The 23,850-nt window shown below is 50.8% G+C and overlaps 1 protein-coding gene across 1 annotated transcript in view; it reads right to left on the minus strand.

Annotated features, from left to right (window-relative positions):
* Positions 1-14,089, minus strand: part of GLIS1 (GLIS family zinc finger 1) — a 265,928-nt gene extending 251,839 nt beyond the window's left edge. The window contains 2 exon segments of the mRNA XM_020987813.2: positions 12,805-13,275; positions 13,906-14,089. Of these exon segments, the coding sequence (XP_020843472.2) occupies positions 12,805-13,228 (424 nt within the window). The 5' untranslated portion in view covers positions 13,229-13,275; positions 13,906-14,089.
* Between the last annotated feature and the right edge of the window lie 9,761 nt (positions 14,090-23,850).

The following is a 23,850-nucleotide window of genomic DNA, read 5'->3' on the forward strand; positions in this document are numbered from 1 at the left end:
GCCGTGGGACACTGGGTCTGGTCTCCGTGGCTCTGAGATGACTTCTAGCTCCAGACTTGGGATGCTGGTTCCCACGGGGTCCTATCCGGACTCCAATTAATGCCGTCCTTGAAGGCCCGGACACCCCGAATGAAGCAATTCATATCAAACCGGGCTTAAGGAATTTTCCTAAAACGCCGCTGTCGTTAAGGACCCTGTAGCCTTTGAACCCTGCCCGTGAACTAAAGCAGATGACGCCACACTGGAACCATCCTGTGATGGCCGGAAAGAATAGGACTCCCCTCCGGGACCTTTTATAAATCCAGAAGCCGGTCAAGTGGTAGAGTCCAGAGCGAGCTGGGTCACTAAATAAAGCTTCCACTGAAGCTGTGTCCCTGCAGTAGAACGGAAGCTCTCTGAGGACAGGAATGAATCCATTTTTGGTTCAGTACCTCCAGCACCTAGGACAGTGCTGGGCGCCCAGCAGGGGCTTAAGAAACGTGCATGGACTAATGGATGGATGGATGGATTTGGAAGTGAGACGGCTCACGCGGGTCCCGCAGAGGCCTCGGTTTCTCCCGCCATACAACGAGGGGCTTGGGTCCCCTGGAGCTCCAACACCCCCGGCAGAGCAGCGAAGCCCGTGTGGCTCTAGCCCACAAAGCCTGTCCCTTTCTGACAATAGGAGGGAGGCGAGGAAACTGGCTGTCCCCCATCAGAGCTGGGCCAGCGCGGGACCTGGAGCCCGAGACAGATTTTTCTTTAACGAAACTGAAAGTGGAATCCGCCAGGAGTAACGGCGTCAGGAACCTAAATGTAAACCCAGCCTGGGGAAGGTTTATATTAAAGAAGAAGAAAAAGAACGGGGAGGGGGAGGGGAGGGGGAGAACAAAAAGAAGGCTGGGATCACTGGGACTGCGGCGCTCGCGCCGAGCTTGGAATGTCTTAAAAATGTGTGACTAATACAGCTTCTCCAGATCTGATGGGAGAGTGAGGCGCTCAAGCTCCCCACAAAAGGAAAACAACCGTCCAGATCTTCTCCTAACGCAGGGCTGGTGCACGCTGCCCTGGAGGGTGAGGGACTGAGGCTAGAGAATTCCTGGGCTTCTTCCCCCACCCCACCCCAAAAAAACAAAGGGGAAAAAATTATAGATTCAAAAAATGTCAGAGCTGAGAAGGATCTTTAGGGATCCCCAGTCCCTTCCGGGGAGGACAAGATACCCTGAATTTCCCCAAAGCCTTGAGATTCCTGGGGACCAGAGCGTTCAGTGCAGCCCCGAGTCTGTGCTGGGCAGAGGTGAGGGCAGCTAAGATACTGACGTCTCCGGGCAGATGATAGGATAGCCCTCCCACTGGCTACTCTCTCCTCTCCCAGGAGGATCCACACAGGGACAAGGAGACTTTGACAGCCCACAGCTGACACAAAGCATTGGACCCTCTGATCAGGTCCAGCCTCCCTGGTTTTATGCTGAAGAGCAAGGAGGAGACGGGAGCTGCCCAAGGTCACAGAGTGAACAAGACCCCAGTGCCACAGACGGATGCTTGGAATGATCCTCAGGGACACCCAGTCCAACCCTGCCTTAGAGGGAAGGACACTGAGGCTCAGAGCGTCTAAGGAACATGCCCAAGGCCCTAGAGGGGTGACTAGGTAAATGGCAGGTGGAATTTGAACCCACTCCTCTAGCTTCTGGACCAAAGCATCAGGCCTCGAGGTCCAGGGCTCTCTCCCCTACCTAGTCCACCTCGCCCCCAACCCTGACTCCTTCCTAAGGCTGATACAGCAGGTCCTGGCCTGAGCAAGGAGGTGAGGCCTGAATGGTAACATAAAGGTCACTGGACTTGGGCGTCAAAAGTCTGGGTTCAAGTCATTCCACCTTTCTGGGGACTTTCCAGTCCTCAACCCTATGATCCTCTGCCTACCTCAGTTCTAGTCTAGGGTCTCATCACATCAGGCACTCAGCACATTTTTGTTGATTGAATGAGTAGATGGACAGAAGGAGGGGTGAATGATGGCACTGACCAGTGCCAGCTGCATGTGCCACTCCACCTGAGATCACTGAACACTGGACTTGGCATCAGCCACCTCTAACGTGCCTTCCATCCACACAATTCCACCATTGACAGAGAAGGCCACAAGTTCAAAGCAGCAGAGGTCTTTGTGGAAGGGTGCCGAGGCCCCTGAACAGCAGTGAAAAAACAGAGCTTAGCACCTACTTAACAAGAGTGTCTGCTCCCTCTGTCCTCCCTCGACTCCCCAACGGGGGCTCCAGATTGACAGGCTGCTGAGCGCATTGTTCCACTGGCAGGGCCTGGGTTTGCACCGCCGACTCCAGGCACAGCCACAAATTAACTAACTCTGTGTGACCGAGGGTCGGCCCAGTGCCCTCTGCATCTCTCGAGCCTGGTCCACATTTTGATTTGGGGTCACTGAGCTGAGAGGGGGCAGCTGCTTGAGGTCCATTTCCTCACACTCTTCTTCTCCCCCTCTCCGTGTCCCCCTACACACACACACACACACACACACACACACACACACACACACACACACACACTCACTCATTCACTCAATTTTAAATCAGGCAGTTGGAGGAGACACATTGAGCCCATCTTCAGTGAAAAGCTTCGGGGCTCGAATATTCTCACGCAGACGGCTCCAGAAGTCCAAAGGACTGTTTGATCAATCATCTGGCCTTGTAGTGGCATCCAGGCAGAATTAAAGCCAGCTGGCCAGGAGGAGAAAAGAGAATGACCCTGCACCCCCACCCCAAAAAAACAAAAACAAAAACAAAACAAAACAAAATAAAAACACAGCCGTAAAAAATACACCCATGTCCACACAGTCACGTCGGTCGGTATTCCCCTGTACCTTTGTGGACACTCGCGTACAGACATTTTATGGTCAAATCTCAGCGGCTCTTCATCCTCCTGCACATAAAATACCTGCTTTCAATGCTTTTTCCCTTTTCTAAAAGTAAATAAGAAGGCTTGGGTTCGCCTATCTCTCTGCCATGAGCCTCGGCCACCCATCCCCTCCCTCCCAGGGAAATCTCCGGTTTCATAAACCCACCCCGAGATATTTGAAACGGCAGCTCATTAAACGCTTTGCTTTCGGCATCTGACATTCCAGAGAATTAATATTTAAACTTATTATAGGGAGGGGGGGGAAAGGAGGAACGGAGAAAAGAATGGAGTTTGGTCTAAGCATGAAATATTTAATGGTGTCTCCAGAATGGAGAGCCTTTTTTGTTACAGGCTGGAAATGGTCAGTGTAGTCCCCAGCTACACACCGCCATGGACTTGGGTCTCAAGACAGAAACACAATTACGGCTCCCCACCCGGTGCCTGCTGAGGCCAACAGGGCTTTGAAAAGGGGGAAGTGATTGGATTCCATGTTTATGATACAATTAACAATTCTATCATCTTGTCTTCCTTTTCGGCCTTGAGGCTTTGTTGAATAGGGCAGACAGGGTGTGTGCAGAGAGGTACGGTCCACAGCGAGCCTCAGGCCTGCCTCGGCGGACTCACGCCTACTTCCCGCTGGGACTGATGCTGCGCGCCCGGCTTCCTCCTGCCCGGCACCCGACAAGACCAAACACTTAAGTGATTCAGTAGAAAAAAATTAAGCTTCCCCTTCCATGGCGGATCCTCCCTGCCCCTGCCTGCACGTGCAATTTATTTACGGGGCTGGAAGGCAGGCAGAATATATCATCTACTGTTATACAAACTTCTACTAGGTATTAAAATACCGAGCCCCCAGAGAGGCGTTTCATATAGTCCGACAGAATGCCAAAGTAAACCAACTCCCCAACCCCTCTGGAGCTTAAGACAACAAGCGGGATTCGTGTTTTTAAAGTCAGTTTTTACAGGTTTTCACATCGTCTGGTCAAAGCCATATTTTTTACCCAACTTCTTTTTAAAAAAATCAAACCCCCCAAAAGAAATCCAAGTGAGGCTCGGAAGAAAGGATGGAGATGCTCTTTGTCCTATTCCTTCTCTTTATGGGGGTGGGCTGGCGAAGGAGGATTCTGGAGGGACATTAGGGAGGCTCTGGGCCATGCTTTTACAAATCCCCCTGGCCAATGATCAATTTATTCTTCAAGTACTAGCACCCCCCCAGTGCATACTAACCCCCCAAAAATATAAATACATAATAACAAGCCCCAACAACCCGGCCACACAACATATACCAACACTCTCCCATTTTCCTTAGAGTCAACAGCCCCAGAGAAATAAGGTGATTTACGGAGGGCCTGGGATTCTTTTATTTCTTACGGTCCTTTCATCAGAGATCCCATCAACAAGCCTTCCAGCCGACTCCAGGTCCTAGGCCAGTCATCCCTGCCACACACACACACACACACACACACACACACACACACACACACACCATCGAAAGGATCAGCGAGGCAGAGGAAAGGGCCTCTGTACTCATCAGTCAGTTAGCAAATCCTGGATTCTATAAAGAGTCCTCGGATGGGTTTTTACCAACCAGATGTGTCCATGAGGCTGGACAAGTCTTCCCAAATTATGAGACATGTGAACTGAAAACTGGCCCAAACCGACATAGTTTGGGGTTCGATTTTAGGTGCCATCTACTCTGATTTCCGGCAGGCTCCCCAACAGGGCCCCTAACACCAGCTGGTTCTGTGGGGACTCTTGGGCCACAGCTCATAACATTGGCCCCCGTGCCTGAGTGTGTGTGGGGAGAGGGGACGGGACAGGGGAGGCAGATCCCACTTGGATCGTATTCAGTCTGCTACCCATCCGCCCAAGGATTCCGACTCTCCAAGAATGGCCGACAAGTGGCTTTCCCTCCTTAGTCCATCTGCCTCCAACAGGGTAGGCTAATGCCTTCTCAATCACCCAAGAGCTCCTGAGGAAAGCATTCTTCAAGTAGAATAGGAAAAGGAAAAAATTCAAACTTGAGAGGAAAAGCAGAGGAGTGAGGGGCCTTTAAAACGGGCTGGGGGCAGCAGTGGCAGGCAGAGGTGGGGTATCTGTTTCCTTTCAGTTTCTGGGATGTGGGAGAGCAGAAAGGTTACAGAAGACACCCCCTGCCACCCCTCTGCCATACCTGGTAACCCCACTGCCCTCCATCCTCATCGGGAGGCCTTCACTAGCTCCAGCCCCAGGTCAGTGGCCAATCGGGCCCACACTTTAGCACCTGATGCCAATGACAGTGATTAACTGTGCCAAGGACTATGGCTACAAAGGAAGTCCACTTTAGGGGCCTTCCCAGCCCGGCCAGGGCCCTGGGCTGGGCCTGAGGCTGCACAGCCCTCAGACTCTGCTGATGGAATTTTTCAAAGACAGTTTCAAAGTCTGTTTCCTTCCCTCCCTCCCCACCCCCAACCCCGACTTATACTGAAGGGTCTTTGTGTGGCCGAATATAAACAAAAACACTCACATTCTCCCACCCCCCATTTTGAAAACCGTCAAGTCCAAATAAGACCTTCACATAATTTTTTTTTTAAATCAAACTATCTTAACCAGCAAAAAGCAGATTTGAACTTGTCTCTCTAGATGGGAGTAGGGCTGTGGGCTCCTTCCAACCCTCCACCTCTGCCCCAGAGGCCACCTTCTCTAGCAAAGCCCAACAATGGGGGAAATGACTCCCCCAGCATGAGATTTACAGTCGGCAACAGACAAAACACCCAGGCCACTTCCAAATGACCTCTTTTCTCCTTTTTAAAAATATCCTAACCAAAAATGGTTAGAAAAACCTGCCTATAACATCAGGCCAAAATTCACAGGACAAAATCAAGGAAAGGAAAATGAGACTAATTAGGCAACCTGCAAACAAAGAACACAGGAGTCCCTTTCCCTTTTTAATGATTCACTGAGCTCGACTGACAGTGATGGGGACTTTGAAGGCATTATAAAAATAAGCCTGCAGGCCCATCAAGCTGGGTAGGCTGAGGGGGCTGACTGGAGGAGACCATTCTCTATCAGATCTGAGGCAAAACCACACCATATTAAAAATATAATCCTACATGGCACGTACGAAGAGGCTGGAGGTGCCCTGGCTCCCTAGGACCGACAGTGCCTGCAAAGGCAAACAGAGCCCAGGAATCGGAGGGCAGGAACGCCACACTCCCAGACAATCTGCGACCACCACGCAGCCTGATGGACTAGGAGGATACCTGTCCCATGCCAAGCCGCCCAGCCAGCAAGGTCTCACAGCCATCCCATGAGAATGGAGAATGCCAAGGTCCAGAGACAAAATTAAAACCACGGGCTCATTCTCAGAGAATCCAAGGGAGAGGCATCCTAGCCACATCCCTGTAAGAGGCTCAGCTATGCACAAAACAGATATTTGTGAAACACTAAAACATGCTTCTCTTTGCCCCAAGGCTCATGTTTGGCCAGGAATATCTCTAATATCTCTCTCTCTCAGTCTCTCTCTCTCAGTCTGTGTGTGTGTGTGTGTGTGTGTGTGTGTGTGTGTCTGTCTGTCTGTCTGTCTCTCTCTCTCTCTTCTTTTATTTGAAACTTCACACATTAAAATGTATGGTCCTCATTATTCCAGGGACCTCACCAGTGCCTTTGAAAAAAGAAACAACAGTGAAATAAAATTTCTCCCCTCATGTCACAGGATGAAAAAATTACCTTTCTACCACGGTGATGCTAGGAGACATATCTAAGGGAGAGTGCAGTGAATTTCGATAGTCAGGGACCCAGCCCTGATCTTTAGCTGTGAGACTGTCACAGAAATAACTCTTGTACCAACCACAGAGCTGGGGTAAGAAAAGGGCTGGCTACGGAAATGCAAATGCTTGGTCTGTCCTTCCTGATGAAAATGACAAGGAGCAGAACTGGGGGATGGAGGGCATGAAAGAACAGGGGGACCTCAAACCAATCAGACAGGAAAAGGAGCATATGGAAAAAATAGTTATAGCCATTCTTTTTGTGGAAGCAAAATACCAAAAACCAAGGGGGGTACCCATCAATTGGGGACTGGTTGAACAAATTATGGTATATGGATATTAATACAACTGTGCCATAAGAAATGATGAAGGGAGGGGCAGCTAGGTGGCACAGTGGATAGGGCACCAGCCCTGGAGTCAGGAGGACCTGAGTTCAAATCCGGCCTCAGACACATACTACTGTGTGACTCTGGGCAAGTCATTTAACCCCAATTGCCTCACTAAAAAAAAAATGATGAAGGGAAATACTTCAAAGAAATCTAGGAAGATCTATATAGACTTATGCAGAGTGAAGTGAGCAGAATCTGCAGAACCCTTTATACAACAGCAGAAAGGTTGAAAAGAAAATCATCTTTGAAAGACTGAGGAAACTCTGATTAAAGCAAGTCCAGGGAGCTCATAAGGGAAGAAGCTACCCACCTCCTGACAAAGAGCTGATGGTCTCAGTGCACCACAAGACACCCACTTGGGGACACGGTGTTTGGTTTGTCTCTGCATTTTTGTTACAAGGGTATATTAGCTTTCCTTTTTTCCTTCATTGGGGATGGGGGAAGAAGGAAGCAGAGAAAATAGAATTTTGCTAACTAAAAACAAAAAAAAAAGGAATATTACATTTTTAAATGGGAGAAGGGAATAGTCAGCCAGGTATAACTGCCAGCAACCCTACAGGGTCATCCCAACTAAGCCACTGTCACACATACCCCGCACAAGTGCCTTTCAAGGCTTAGCTCAGTGCCTGGCACATGTCTCCTGACACATTCAGGAGATGCTGAATTAATGCTTGCTGATTTGACTTGTTCAAGCTTTTTTGCGAGGAAAAGAATTACCTGAGAGAACATTTTACATTTAAGACCTTCAAATGGAACATAGAATTTAAAGTGGGAAAGATCCTCAGGACAGGGAATGTCAGAGCTGGAAGGGGCCTTAGAACAGGGAAAGTCAAAACTTGGAGGGGCCTGAGAACAGAGATCCTCAAATCATAGAATGCCAGAGCTGGAACAGCCCTTAAAGAACACCTAGTTCAAGTTCCTCATTTCATTGAACAGGAAACTGAGAAAGGAGGATCTTGAAGAGCTGATCTGACATCTCTCCATTCTCCTCAGGGACATTTTTTCTGCTCAAACTAATCTGGCCCCCAGCCTCAGTTTCCCCATCTGTAAACTTCAGGGGTTGAATGAAGAATAGCTCCACAAGCAGGCTGGACCCTGCCCAGAGCTAGGTCCGTACCCAGCGAGAGCCTCCTTCCACTCTCTCCCTGACAGCTGTTTGTTTCACCAACCATCCCTGCGTCGGAGCAGAGAGTAGGTTAAGAACAAAACCAAAGCACACTTCTCACACACGGTGGCTGCTTCCCCTTGGGAGCCCTCAGGAATCCTAACCCCGAGACCAGGGGATGTCAGGGCAGAACCGGACCTGAGGACGTAGAATCTTAGAGCATCCAACCTTCCAGCCACATGGGCTCAAAGATTATCACCTGGTAACTCTTCCTAGTTGTGTGACCCTGGGCAAGTCACTTAACCCCAACCGCCTCACCAAAAAGGAAGCAAAAAAAAAAAAAAGATTATCACCTGGTCCAACAGACTTTCATTACAAGGGGAAACTGAGGCACATCTGGGAGAAATAACTTCCCAAAATTCATACAACAAACAATTTAATAAGTGATAACCAGGTGCCAGGCACCATGCTAAGCCCTGGAGAAACCAAGGACAGAAGAAAGGAAACACACATTTATTAAGCTTCTACTATATGCCAAGCAGTTTCACAAATACTATCTCACAACAACCCTTCAAGGTAGATGTTAGTATTATTTCCATTTTATAGTTGAGGAAACTAAGGCAGACATAGGTAAAGCGACTTTTCCAGGGTCACAGAGCTAGTAAGTGTCTAAGGTCATATGTGAACTGGGATCTTCCTGATTCCATCGTACCAACAGAAACCAAGAAAGGCCAAAAAGAGAGAGAGAGAGAGAGAGAGAGAGAGAGAGAGAGAGAGAGAGAGAGAGAGAGAGAGAGAGAGAGAGAGAGAGAGAGAAGAGAGAGGAGAGAGCAGAGAGAGCAGAGAGAGAAAGAAAGAGAGACAGAGACAGAGGAGAGGAGAAGAGAGAGAGAGAGACAGAGACAGAGAGAGAGGAGAGAGAGGAGAGAGAGACAGAGAGACAGAGACTGAGACAGAGAGGAGAGAGAGGAGAGGAGAGAGAAAGAGAGACAGAGAGAAAAGAAAGAAAAAAAAAGAAAAAACCATCCCAGCCCTCAAGGAGGTTACACTCTAGTAGGAAAGATAACATGGAAACAATTAGAGACATATAAGCAAGTGACAGAACTGGACCAAGACCTCCTAGCTCTCCTTCTGGGGCTCTTCCTGCTGACCCACAGGGCCTCTAAAAAAAAGAACCAAGAAACAGTTTACCGTAAACATTAAATGGTTATTAGTGTTAACAGTGATACTATCACTGCAGCTTTCCTGGCTCTTGCTGCCCCAAATTGGAAACCACATCTGATCACGATGTTTACAGATACACTCTCCACTTCATCTGGAAGGCCCTTGATCCAGTCCTATATCAGGGATGAATCTCAGGCAGAGGGCTGATCATCTGTAATCTAACCCCAGACCAAGGAATAATATGTTCAGGACTTGTCCTGACGTTCTGCAGCTGCCAATATTCTGGCCCGAAGCTCTCTCGGCTTTCTTATTTTAAAAGGATTCACCCTCTCTCCATCCCAACCTCAGTTACCTTATACCAAGGAATGGTAGAGTTAGAAGGGCCCTTGGAACAGAGAATGTCAGCCCTGGAAGGGCCCTTAGAACAGAGGATGTCAAAGCTGGGAGGGCCTTAGAACAGGGAATGTCAGCCCTGGGAGGGCCCTTGGAACTGAGGATATTAAAGGTGGGAGGGCCTTTGGAACAACGAATGTCAGAACGGGGACAGGCCTAAGACCCTAAGAGTTGAAGCCTCTTGCTTCAGGTCAGGTAGACAGGCTGGGGCATAGCAGTGCTGGGGATACAAAGAAAGGCAAAAACAGTCACTGCCTTTATGGAGCTGACAGATGAGACAAGCAAACAACTAAATACAAGCTAGATGCCTACAGGACAAATGGGAGATCTTCTCAGAGGCAGCTGGGAGGCTCCAGAGCCCTGAAAAGAGAGGCTGCTCACTGCAGGGCAAACTGCCAGCCTGGACCTCAGGAGACCTGGCTCTTTACTCTTCACCCCTTCAGGTCCCAAACCCTTATCTGTAGGAGGATAAGCCCTGCTGGGTCTCCTAACAGGGCTTTAAAAGCACTGGCTTTTTCCTTCTTCATCCATAGTTCCACGGGGAAATTCACAGACTGCTAAATCCCAAGGAGCCGAAGACTCTACCCAGGAAATTGGGACTCCAAGAGGAGAAGTCATTTCTTCCAAAGTCACACAGACCGTCGACAGCAGAGATGGGCCTTCATATCCAGGCCTGTGACCTCCCAATCCAGTGCTCTTGTCCCTAACAACTTCTTCCTCAAGGAAAATCCTGTTTCAAAGATTTTGGCCTGGGGCACAAACCCAGGGGCTTTCCAACCCCAGCCTAGAACCAAAACAAAGTCTGGGAACACGGTAGTGGCTGCGACCAGGAAAGACCTTGGCCTACAAACAGCCCCACAGAGTCTGGTTCAACACTTACTAGGGAGAAGTGGATGGATCTGTACACACAGCACACTGGTCTACTTTCTACTGCTGGTGACTGCTGTCTTGGCCCATTCACTAACTGCCTCTGGGCCTCAGTTTCCTCTAAAGTAAAATGGGTGGGTTAAACTACCTGATCCCTAAGACTCCTTCCAGCTCTGACATTTGGAGTTCTTAGGTTCCATTCATCTCTGAGGTTCTTAGGTGCTGCCCAGCTCTAACAATCTATGTTCTAAGGTAGAGAATTCTAACAAGAAGCCCCTGAATTTAGTTTTTTTAAAAAAAATTTTGATACCTGTATTTCAATGTAATTGGTTTCCTTTAAAAACCTACATATTTTATTTTATGTATTTATAAACATCATTTTGAAAAATGGTCCCTCAGGTTCACCAAAATTGCCAAATAAGTCTATGACAAAAAAAGATTAAGAACCCCTGCTCTGAGCTCCTTCCCAGCTCCATTATCCTCTGTTCTAAGGCCTGTCCCAGCTCTGACAACCTCTGCTCAGTGTTCTAAGGTCCCTTCAACTTCAAAGCCTACAATCCTATGAATATACTGTCTGGTCAACTCTTGCTGATAAAGAAGTATTTCTCTAGAAGATGATTGGGGGCGGTGGGCAGCCAAGGGAGAAGACCAACTCAGAGGCTCCTCCCAGCTCAGACTCCTAACTCCTTTATTGCATGAGCTCAGCAGTGATGCGCCACTTCGAATAAATTATTCACCACCAGCAGGGACCCAAAGTCAACCGCATAACCACAGCATCAGGCCTTCTTCCCCATCCTCTCGGTAGAAGCAAAGCCCATGGATGACAGTGATAATAACAGCAGAGACCAGAGCTCTGTGTGTGTGTGTGTGTGTGTGTGTGTGTGTGTTATTTGCTTAAAAGAACAGCCACTGTCTTTCTCAATATTTCCCTCAAAATCTCCAGTTTGGGCATTCACTTGGTCCTTGAGGAAAGGGGCTTGAAGGCCCCCATTTGCTGAGTCCCCAGAGTGGGCTCAACCTGAGGGAGACCCACAGCTCAGCCCCATTCGCCCTGTGCACACAAACTGTCTTCTCGCTCTTCCTGAGGAACTACCTGGAAATGGGATGTGTCATCTCTCTAAACAGAGAGTTCCCAAAAGCTGGTTGCTACGACAACATGACTGCCGAGCTGTCCAAACACAGAGCCCTGTAGTTTCCCCCCAAAATCCCCTGCTCAAAGAGCAACTAAGAACCTCTGGTTAATTTATCGCCAAGGGTGAACCTTTATAAATTTCTGCTCAATAATAATTAACTCTGATGAGAAGAACATGTCCACAGCCCCCCCCCCCACAGCCTCTAATTAAACTCAGGATGGGCACAGGGAGTCCCTAACATCCTGGATGGTCCAGGCTGGGGGGCATCCCACCCTCGAACACCACCCCCAGGGGGCTGGGAAGCCTGGGAGGGAGAAGAGGGTGAATGCCTGGCTGGATACCCCTGGGGAACACGGATGGGGGAAAGAAGCTGGAGCCCTCCCAATACCCTCCTTGGGCCCACCTCCCAAACACACCCGCCTGCCCACATCTGTGTGTGCACACACACTAAAAGATCCAAATAGAAACACAAGCATGACAGTCTAGCATGGGCCTTTATCAGGTAGACACCACCAAGCCTCTAATTATACAACAGGAGCCTTCTATATGCAAACCCCTCTCCCCATGATCAGAGTCAAATTAGACACTTCCTAACCAGTCTCTGCTCTGGCAGCACCCCCCAACATTCACATCCTCACCCACCTTTTCTGGTGAAAGAAATCAGTGCCTGGGCTGGTACCTAGGAGTGATGGGGGTGGAGTGTGGGGGCACCCAAAGGCTACCCCCACAACACAAGTCCTGACTTTAGAAAGACTGAGCCAAGGTCAACGGGGCTTTATCCAGCACTCAGCTTAACTTCTGCAGGGTTTCTGCCCCCACTGCCCCCACAAGTTGTTATCTCCGGTACATTCAGAACCTTTCTAGGACTAGACATGGCCTCATATCCCACCCCAAACACGCACATCCCTCTGGTACCAACCAGAAATCAGATTTGGGGAGGGGGCGGCCTGTCAGTCCGGCCTCCCAATCTGTTCTGCCTCGCTGGCTGCCAGGGCACGGGAGTCCCCGACCACAGAGCCGGGGAACTTTGGGGGAAGTCGTCGGCCGCCAGCCCGGCCGTGCCCGATGCCAGGGGGCGCGTGCGGAGGAGGGGACGGGCAGCTGGGCGCTCTGCGGCTCTCACTCACCTTTGGTCCCAGGCGGCTGCGGCTTCTGCGGGAAGAAGTCCTTGGGGCTCCTGGGCCGGGCAGGCTGCGGCCCCAGGCCCTTGGGGAGCAGCTGTTCTAGCACGGGCAGCCCGACGTCGCGCGGGCCCCGGGCCGGCTGCGGCGGCGGCGGCGGCGGCTGCTGCTCGGGCCCTTCGCCCCCCGCCCCGCCAGCGCTCAGCGTGATCTTGAAGGCCATCGGAGAGTGCAGGAAGGCGGCGGCGGCCGCGGCCGCGGCGGCTACTCGCCCATGGCCGGGGCCAGGGGCCAGCTCCTTGGGCGCCCCCGCGGGGCTGCTGCCGCCACCCGGCCCGCCGCCAGGCCCGCCGGCCCCCGGCCGCTTGGCCACCAGCACCTCGTAGAAAGGCGCACCCGGCTTCTGCGGCTCGGCCACCTCGCAATGCATGGTCCGCGCGTGGGGGGCGCGCACACGGGGTCACGCCGGGGCTCCTCCTGCGGGACGGAGAAGAGCCCCGCGGGGGTATTAACGAGGGTTTTGGGGGAACCCACCTGCTCAGATCCCCTCCCCCGGGACGCCGGCTACCCCGACGCACTAAACTCAGGGGAAGGGTCTGCAGAGAGAAGAGCACCTAGAGATCGTCCAGTCCAATCTTCTAGATGCGGGGTGGGGGGGGCGCGGAGATGCTAGGTGCCAGAGGTCATGGGTCAGATCGAGGACTCGAAACCGTGCCCCCACCCACCCACCCGGCCCGGCTGGCATGGAGAGAAATAAACAATCGCCAAGGGGGAGGGGCGCCAGAAGCCAAAGCTAGATCCCGAGCTCCACGACGGGGCTGCTGCAAGTCAGGGGCCTCGGGTCCCGATCTCTTGGGAGAGTCTCCCTCGTCACCTCTGAGCCTCAGTTTCACCCGCTGTAAAAAGAGGCGGCTGGGGCGCTAAGGCCGCTGCTAAGCGTCCACCCGCTACATTGTTTCTCGTTGTAACATTCTCTGCCCCAGCAAGGCGGCCTCCAGGCGCCCATCCCCGCCGCGGAGACCCCGTCAGTCAGCCCGTCCACCCCACCGACGCAGCGACACAGCCCGGGAGGCCCCCACCCCTAGCGCCCGGCTCCCAGTTCCTCACCTCGCGGGCTGCCCTGGGCCCGGGCCAGGTGCTCCCCCCCGGGCCGACCTTCGGGGCGCATAGGCGGGCTGCCGGCTCGGCTGGTCTGGGCCTGGCTCTCGTCCGCCCTTCCCTTACCTTGCCTTCCCCTCCCCAGCCCGGCCCGCCCTCCCCGGCGAGGCGCAGCCCAAGTGCTGCCTCGGCCCCCAGCGAGCCGAGCGCCCGGGCGCCCGAGCCCCAAACCAGAGCGGCAGGATAGGGGGCGGGCTGGGGCGGGGCTCCCGAGCCCCGCAGGGGGGCCCCTGGGCCAATCCTTGCGCGGGGCGGGGCCTTCCCTGCCTCGGGGGCGGGGTGAGCGCAGTGTCAGAGACCCCGTCCTGCGGCAGCGTGGAGCGTGCTCCGGGGCCGAGCCTGGGGACTCCGACCGCCCCCTCGGGACCAAGGTTTAGTGACTCAGCCGGAAGGAGCTTAGCCACAGGTCAAGTGACTCGCTTTGGGTCACCCAAGTAGCATTAGCATTCGAACCCAGAGCCCATAGTCTTCACGCACTTCTCATGCCCTGCGATCTTTGCCTTACCCCCTAGCTACAAGACTCCCTCTTCCTCCTCGTCCTCCTCCTCCTCCTCCCAGCTGCCGCAAAGGTGCCGGAGATCACTAGAACAAGACGGGGAGGGGTATCGAGGCCAGGAAGTCACCGAGGGGCGGAGGAAGTCAAGGTTGGTCCAGCCGAGGAGGGGCACCGCAGTACCTTCCTCCCGACAGCCCTGGGGCTACTGCGTGAGTCATCCAAGGTGGTCTGACCTCAGGTTACGCATGAAGAGGACCCTCGGACCAATGAAATACCTGGCCCTGATCTCACAGCGTCGGAACCCGAACCCAGAAGGGGCTAGCCCGTGACGCGGGATTCAGAGTCGGAGGGGACTGGGCTCGAGTCTGAAGCCTGGCTTTGGCCTGGGGGATCTGAATCCAGGCCTGGCTGGACAGATCTTTATTTAGCTGGTACTATGTACCTGGTACAATCCCGGCTGTGGGGCTACCAGAACAAAGCAAGGGTAGAGAGTTCCCTCCGGAACTATGCCCAAAGGGCTACAAAAATGTGCATACCCTTTGACCCAGCAATAGCCCCTCTAAGGCTGTATCCCAAAGAGATCAAACAAATGGGAAAAGGACCCACATGGACAAAAATATTCATAGCAGCTCTTTTTGTGGTGGCAAAGAATGGGAAATTGAGAGGCTGCCCATCACTTGGGGAATGGCTCAGCAAGTTGTGGTATAGGAATGGAATGGAATACTATTGTGCTATAAGAAATGATGAACAGGCTGACTTCAGAAAAACCTGGAAAGACTTGTATGGTCTGATGCGGAGTGAAGTGAGCAGAACCAGGAGTACTTTGTGTACAATAGCAGCCACGTTATGCAATGACTAAGAATGTTAAACTGAACCCTTCTCAGCATTACGAGGATCTAAGACATCTCCAGAGGCCTCGGGATGGAAAATGCTGTCCACATCCAAAGAAAGAACTATGGAAGTCGAATCGCTCTCACTTAATTTTACCTTAAGTTGAATTTTGTTTCATCTTTCTGATGGTTCCTCCTATTGGTTTTAATTTTTACTTACAACACCACTAATGTGAAAATATGTTTAATGGGTATGTAAATGTAAAGCCTATGTCAGATTGTGCGCCGTCTTGGGGAGGGTGGGGGGGGAGAAAAAGGGAAAAAAAATTTTCAACTCAAAAGCATATGGGAAAAAAATTTTTTTTTAAATTTAAAAAAAAGAAATGAAGAAAAAAAAAAAGTTCCCTCCAGGAAGTCGTGGAGAGTGAGAGGTCATTAATACAATCAAAATAGATGCATAGATGATGCAGGCCTCCAGTGGACCTGGAGTCTGGAAGCCCTGAGTTCAAATTCTGTCCCAGATACTTTCTTACTGTGACCCTGGGCAAAACTCAATTTCCCAGCTCTGTGCTCCAAGAACTACTTTAGTGGAAGGCGCAAAGCAGATGTCCACGTGCCTTGACCTAAGCACCTTCTTGTCCGGGACCTTGTCACACCAATGGGGTCAAGAGAAGCAGAGGCCCATAAACCGGTACATGGGATCCCTGCAGATGGCCTGCTGACTTAGAAAACCACACCTCCAGAGTACTATGTGCTATTGCATTTTTATTTGGTTCAGTATTTCCCAGTGACATTTCTATCTGCTTCAGGCCTTCCAATGAGGTTGGATTGGTCAGGACTTAGGCCCTCCATCCTGTCTCTCTCCCACTATCCCCGAGGCCTGCCTCTCCATCCCTTTTCACCAGCCCCCAGCCGCCCTTGGGTGACTTCCCTTCTCCAAGCTGCCTTCAGAACATGCTTGGATTTGGCCTCAGAACAGGGTTTAGAATATAGAATTCAAAAGCTGGAAGGATGAAGAGACCAGATCTCTGGTCTAATCCTTTCACATCCCAGAGAAGGAAACTGAGGCCCGGACAGCAGGGCCTGCCCAAGGTGGCCAGACAATATGGAACTGAGATGGGATTCCAAGATGTATGTCCCGAGTTGCAAAAATGTACGGGCTGAGAGGAGGCAATTCGATGTGATTTGTATCCCCTAAAAGGTTAAATGCTTTAACTGACTGATTAATTGATTTGCCCCAGGCTTAAATCTTCGTGGGGATGAAATGGTTCTAGAGGAAGCAAAAAAATAACAAACAAAAACCAAAACCCAAGGATGGCTCATCCCAGCTTCCCTCCCTAGCCCCATAAAAGGGATTCTTGAAGTCCGGAGAGAGGTCCAAGTTACTCTTTACTTTATTCTTTATTCTCTGTGTCCCCACTCTAAGGCCCACCAAAGGCCCCTCTCTCCTTCCAACCTTAACCCAGCCCAAATCTGCATGTTTCCAGTATGACTGCCTGCCAATTTACAGGTAAGGAAATGGAAAGGTTCGGAGGTCAAGGGACTGTCCCAAGGTCACAAAGCCAGGCTGGTGAAGGGCCAAGAGTCAACCCAAGAAGCCATTGCCCTGTTGATTCCCAAGAAGGAGCTTGATTTGGAAAACAGTTCCCAAACTAAATACTGCATTGGTGCTGAAGGCCACAGCCCCGCAAGAGGCCCCACTCCTAAAGGTTTATTTGAAAATTTAAAAATCGATTTTATATGCGGACAAACACCCCCAATTATAAAGCCCATTCAGGTTTTATACAAGCCAGATTTGGGGGCCCATATCCCAAACAATCAGGACATCCCATTCCAGGTGTTCTTTTAGAGACTGGTTTTGAGCCCTCAGCCACTTGTGGTCATGGTTTATTTGGGGTATGCGAAAACAGAATCGGGTTTAATATAAAATTCACAGCAGGCTGCCTGCTGAAGACCGGGTTAAGATTTGATGGATAAAAGGAACTGAGAGGGAACATACTGGTTACTGGAACCCTGCCTGTAAACTTAACTGCGCTTTTATAAAAATTCAAGGGGGAAAATGTACATGTGTTTCCCGGTCACTGGATGTGTGTGTTTGAAAGCTATTCCCAAGATTTCACAGAACCCAAGAATCAGAGACTCTCCCAGTTGGAAGGGATGCTGGAGGCATCTAGTCTGAGTCCTGTCTGAAGCCTGGCTATCCTTTACAGTATCAGCAACAAGCCGAGGCTTGTCAACCTCCCCTTCTGTCCAACACCATCTTTATCTAGGGGCTTGATTTAAAAGGAGGCCCAGGGAACCGTCAGAAAGAGCACAAGCCTGGGCACTAGGAGCATCGTGTGACCTTGGACAACCTCCCTGGAACTCTGTTGTTACCTTAATGGTAAAATGAGAGGTTTGAACTAGCTGGCCTCAAAGATCACTCCCACTTCGTAGAATCCATAGGTCAAGGGTCTGACGTGAAGTCTCAGCTCTGCCACTTACCTGGTAAGTGCCCCTCCCTGGACTTGGTTTTCCTCATGTGTGAAACCAGCTGGTAGACCTATGTGAACACTAAGGTCCGTTTTCGCCTGAGATCCTACAAGGGAGCTATTCAAGGTTCAGATATGGAGCTAGACTTCTGGGATTCCACATAACCAGGCAATGAGGGGGTCTTCATCGAGCTCCCCCTCTGTGCCAAGCAATAAGGATGAAAACATAAGTACAGAGGACCAACCAGCTTATTAAAGACCGACCAATTCTGTGCCAGGCACTGTTCTTGAGGTTTGGGACCCAATGAAATAAGTAAAATAGCCCCTGCCCTGTCCCATTAGGTTGTCCCATTGACTGGCTGCCCTCAGGGAACACACAGACAACTTTGATTTGAGCAAAGATGGCACCATAGTGCCCAGAGCACTGAGCTTGGAATCAGGAAGACTCATCTTCCTGAGTTCAAATCTGGCGTCACACTGTGACTCTGGGCAAGTCACTTCACCCTGCTTGCCTCAGTTTCCTCATCTGTAAAATGAGCTGGAGAAGGAAATGGCAAATCACTCCAGCATCTTTGCCAAGAAAACCCCAAGTGGAGTCATCAAGTCGGACATGACTGAACAACAATAAAAGGAAAGAAAATCTAGGTATGGATGAAAGATAATCGAGGAATGGTGATTCATTTCACTGAAGGATTGCTTCTCAGTCAGCAAACAGGTATACATTTCCAACTGTGCGCCAGGCCCTGTGCTAGGCACTGGACATACAAAAAGGGACAAAAGACAGCTCCAGCCCTCAAGGAGCTCACAGTCTACTGGATTCACTCTACAAATCCCCTAGCAATAATCCCTCACCAGAAACTTTCACCAATACATTCAAACAGAACCTGGGGAATTTCAAGCACAATTATCTCATTTTACAGTTGAGGAAACTGAGTTTCAAGGAGGTTTAAAAGTATATTGCCCAAGGTCACACAATGATAATATTTTACTGCTCTGAGTCTCGCCTGAACTGAGTGACCACCCAGGCCTCCCAATGGCAAATCCCGTAAGGTTCTCACCTCCCCAGAGGCACAAACTGTTTTCACCTCCGTTGCAAAGTTTTGGTTGATGGCACACAGCAGGCACTTAAGCCCTTGGCCATCTGACTGGTTGATTCTCGTACCATTCCCCATCCTCATCTTACCACAGGCTAAACCATCAGTACTTAGGGATGTAAGCATCATCCACATGGCCCATCCCCAGCCAGTACCCTGTGCCCAACCAATCCCCATGCTCTTATACTAGAGGACCAGTCTCACAAAAATTACCCAGCTTCCCCAAAGTGCAAAACCAGAGGCCATGAGGGAAGCTGCAGACAGGATTTAGCTTGATAGGTAAGGATGAACTTCCAGACCATGACAGCTATCCCCGACATGGAATAAGCTATAAAGGGGTGTGTGAGGAGTAAAGGGGGTTCATGCTTAGGTAGGAGGGGGGGCCTTTCCCTCTGCATTGTTCTGATTCTAGCTCAGTCTTATTCCTCTACCAAGCTTTTAAAAAAGATCAAGATGGAACCTTCTCAAGATGATCATGGTGGGGAGGGGGAAAGCCACTAAAATTCTGAAGGCAAGAAAAATGGGCAGCTTCAGTTTTTTTAAGGCTCAAGAACTGCATGTCCTCTCAGGGCAGCCCCAAAACACTAAGCCGTTTCTTCCTGTCCTTCCGCGACCTCCTGAGTAAGAACAGGAGGGTCAAACTGACCAATTGTTATCTGGTGATGAGCACAGCTGTCCTCTCATAAATCACTGGTTTTTATGGGAAATCCTTGGTGATTAATTTTGAAACTAGAATAAAAAAATCTTTTAAAGTCCTGATTCCGGGAGAATCTTTCCCCCAAAATCCCAATAACCCACTATGTCTACTTCTTTCCAGAGCCCCATTAGGGGCCAGAATGAAGCCAGCTGGCCAGCTAGCTTAAAGTCCCCCCTTGGAGGGGTAGCGAATAATAGCAAACAATGCCTTTGGCTTGGGACATTTCTAGAAACTCGTGTGTACTAAAGTTCCGTTTTCATCCTGGTTGGAAGTCTGAGACATGGACACTCCCCACCCCCCCAAAAAAGAAACAAAAGCAAAGTTTACCCCAAAAGAACACAGCAATGACAAGAGCACAGAACTGGGTCCTGAAGACTAGAGGGTTCCAGTCCCAGGACCACCACTGACTAGTGGCTCTGAACAAGTCATTTTCCTTCCTTTGTGAGATGAGGAGGGGGCACCTGGAGCATTCCAAGGGCGCTTTCTAACATTCCAGGTTCTAAGCTGCCTTCCAACTCTGCTGTTGTCACTGGCAGGTGGTCCCCCTGCCTAGAATCCTCTCCCTCCTTGCCTCTTGCCTCAGTTTCCCTCACCTGCGAGGCCAGTGCCTTCCCTCTGTGGAGCATCTCCAATTGATCCCATCTATGTATCAGTTGTTTTCATGGATTGTGAGTTCCTCAAAGGCAAGGAATGGTTCTGCCTTTGTCTCCAGAGCTCAGGACTGGGCCAAGCTCAAAGTAGGTGCCTCATCACTGTTCGTTGGCTTGACTTCCAAGGTTCCTTCCAGATCTGACATTCTTCTGTCCCGATGACATTTCCCCAGATCCAACATTCTATATTAGTAATACTAGCCCACACTCAAAGGCTTATGAAACACTTTACAAACATTATCTCATTTGATACTGTGACCCTATCAATCACCCTGGGAGGGAGATGTTATTATTATCCCCATTTTCCAGAGGAAGAAAGTGAGGCTGAAAGAGAAGTGACTTGCCCAGGGTCAGACAAACTAGAAAGTATCTGAGGCAGGATTTGAACTTGGGGCTTCCTGACTCCAGGGGCAGCACCTGGCTGCCTGGCGTTCTGTTCTGTAACATTTTTTCCATCCTTCCTGTGATTTCATTGGTTTTGTAAGATAGAGTGACATTTTGCTTGCTCTTCACAATAGCCACCACTGGCCATGTTGCCCGAGGCTGCAGCCCCCCAGTAAGCTCCGATTCCCATCCTGAGCCCCCAGTTTGGAGACTCTCTCCACTAGCCCCTTCTGGCACAAACCAGCAGGGCTGCGGGAGGTTGCTGCCAGGCGGTTTTGTCCTTCCAACAACTTTGAAACGGCGACCCCTGCTGGCCGATGGAGAGCACGGCGTGCCCAACAGTCACCCTAGGCCAGGGCTCCCGAGGCCTGCGGGGTCCCGCCGCCCGGCCCCAGCAACCCAAACCAGGTGCCCCGTCCCACTGCAGGGGAGGGACCCTTGGAGCTGCCCTGGGGTTACCGCCATGTAATTGGGATGTAGCAAAATTAAAAGCCACCCTTTCCATTTGCTCATCCGTTCTGAAAATTATTTTAAATCCCGTGCTCTCCTATTTTTAAAATGTCATAATCGCACACAAATGTTACAAGAGAAAAACAATGCGAGGGGCCTATTAAAAGTCAGTCTTCCATAGAAGCCTCACATTTTCCAGAGGGAGGATCCCAAAAAAGCAGGATGGCGACGAGGCCGAGAAGGGCGTCCGGATCCCAGCAGCACCGCTCTCCGCAGTCGGGGAGGCGAGCGTGGATTTCCCCAGGGAGGTTGAGATCACTGGATTGCCGGCTAGGAGGCCTAGCCGGGCATCGGCTCCAACATCCACCCTCATTTTGGGGGAGAGAGCGGGTTTGGAGGTGATCTGCCCAAGGTCATACCAGTCTCTCAGAGAAGAAAGCAAATCCAGGTCTTCTGACTCCCACCAGAGCAGGGGCTCTGCACAAGGTTCCCGTCTTACTGGGTTTCATCTGTGGAATAGCAGGTTCCTAATAAAGCAATAAGGAGCATTTCTGTATGGTACTTCTAAGTCCAGCACATCACTTCACCTAGGCTATCCTGTTTAATTCTCACAACCCTGGGGAGTAGGTGCTATTGTTATTCCCACTTCACATTTGGGGAAACCGAGTCAGGAAGACGTTAAGTGTCTTACCAGGATCACAAAGCTAGTTGTGAGGCAGGATTTGAACTCGGGTCCTCCTGATTCCCAGTTCATGTAATCAAAGGTTCTATAGCTAGTCTGCAGCAGAGCTGGCACCTCCCCAGGGATGCCACCCTCAGGATTCATATTCAGATGTGGAGGCTGGAGCAGATGGTCTCTCCAGCCTTTGGTCTCCCCATTTGGACCCAAAGGCTTTGAGCTCTCATCCAGCTCTATTCAGATCTGGGGTCCTAGGAAATCCTCCTGAAGGTAGCAATGTCCAGTGGCCCATTCACCTTTCAAGGGGCACAAAATATTAAGTCATCCAGGGTATCTCTGATTAACCCGAGTACACTGCCCATCTTCACTTCAGGTACCCACAGCCCACACTGACCAGGGCCCTGGGAGTTATCGGCTCTGGCCCGGTGGAAAGGGGGTCTTCACTGAATTGTGACATCCAGCCTTATTCGACAGCATCTTTCAGACACATCACCCACAGGATGCACCCACCTCGGCCTGCACTTATTAAAAGCCTGCTCTGCGCCAGTCCTCACCCTCAAGGGGCTTGCACGCTCCTGGATGTACCGGGGGGGGAGGTGCACGTAGGCGCAGTCCAAGCATCTGGTTAATAATATCTTTCCCAACGTTCTTCCAGCTGAAGTGCGGAGGGGCCCCCCGTCCCATGTTGTGGTGCCCCAGTGATTCTCAAAGGCACAAAAGATCGCCATCTGGACTAGTGGAAGACTTACTGCCACAGAAGAAATCATAATGGATCCCTGACAATTTGAAGTTCGTGCCACACAAACCCAGCCAGGTAAAGGTGGGGCTGTAGGTGGAGGGCTGGCCTGAAGACCTGGGGTCTACACGCCTCTGACGTACACCAAGAGTCCACGCTCCCTGAGGGCAGAGCCCCTTTCTTGGTGCCTGGATCCTCACTGCCCTGCGCACAGTAGGTGCCTGATCAACGGCTGTCAGCTGACTTGGCAGATGTTCAAGGAGAAGTGCTTGTTTACTGACACCGGCTGTTCAACCACGGGTGAGCCACCACCTCTCCAGAGCCCCAAGCCACTTTCGCAGGTTCTATGTAAGCTATAGATGAGCTCATTGCGAAGTTGCATTCACGGATGGAGTTCCATATTGTGAGTCAGTCAGTCAGCACTTACTAAGCCTCTACTAAGTGCTAGGCACTATAGGTGGGGGTCAGGATACAAAGAAACGCAAAAGCTATCCTTGCCCTAGAGGAGATTACAGCCCAGTGGAGTTCCTTATGCTTTTGAGATCACAGGTCTGCAGCGCCCTCCCCCCATCATGCGCATATAATTTAAACACACACACACACACACACACAGAGCTGAAAAACACTCTGTGTGAAGAACATATAAAGGATCTCTCCCAAACAATTCACACATGCTAATAATAGTACCTAGGCAGGAAAAGTTCATGGACTTGCAGAATTTCAGGAAGGGCCACCGTGTCACAGGAGCGTCCCATGTCCGGCCAATCTCTCTCCCCTCTCATTGGGAGCCCCTGGGCAGCCTTAGAACTGGCCAGAGCCTCGAGGCCAAGAGTAAACCCAGATTTTAGACCGTAGACACCCCAGAGAGGGACAGCAATCTTCCCGGAGTCACACAACTTGCTGGAAGCAGAGCCAGGTGCCAAGGCACACAAACTTCCAAAGCCTCTCCCTGCTCTGAGCTAACTGACCACGTGACCACAGGGCTTGGGGCCCAGGGACTAGAGGGCCATTCCAAAGGGAGGGAGCTCATCAATCGTGTCTGAGTGGACAACAGGAACTTAGCAAGTCATGGATCCTGGGAGAGGATGAGCTATTTACCAATACTATTTGGCAAGAAAACGAACCTGAGGATGAGGGGGTGGGGAGGAGAGGAGGCAGCTTTCAGCACCTCCAACTTAGTTCAGCCCAGAAGAAGAATGTTCAAGTGGATGGAGGAAGACTGGGAGAATGTAGGCTGATTAACATGACAACTGGACCCAGATTATTGGCGAGCCAAACTGGTCCAGTTAAGGATGAAAGCCAAGGTAAGATCCCAAGAACTTGGACCCTTTCAAAGTGTATCTGCCACTGACCAGAAAGAACTAGGAGTAGCAGGAAAACCTTCAGGGCCGAACAGGAGCGGAGAAG

The sequence above is a fragment of the Phascolarctos cinereus genome, unplaced genomic scaffold (genome assembly GCF_003287225.1).
Source record: "Phascolarctos cinereus isolate Bilbo 61053 unplaced genomic scaffold, phaCin_HiC Scaffold_5;HRSCAF=322, whole genome shotgun sequence".
Lineage (NCBI taxonomy): Eukaryota > Metazoa > Chordata > Mammalia > Diprotodontia > Phascolarctidae > Phascolarctos > Phascolarctos cinereus.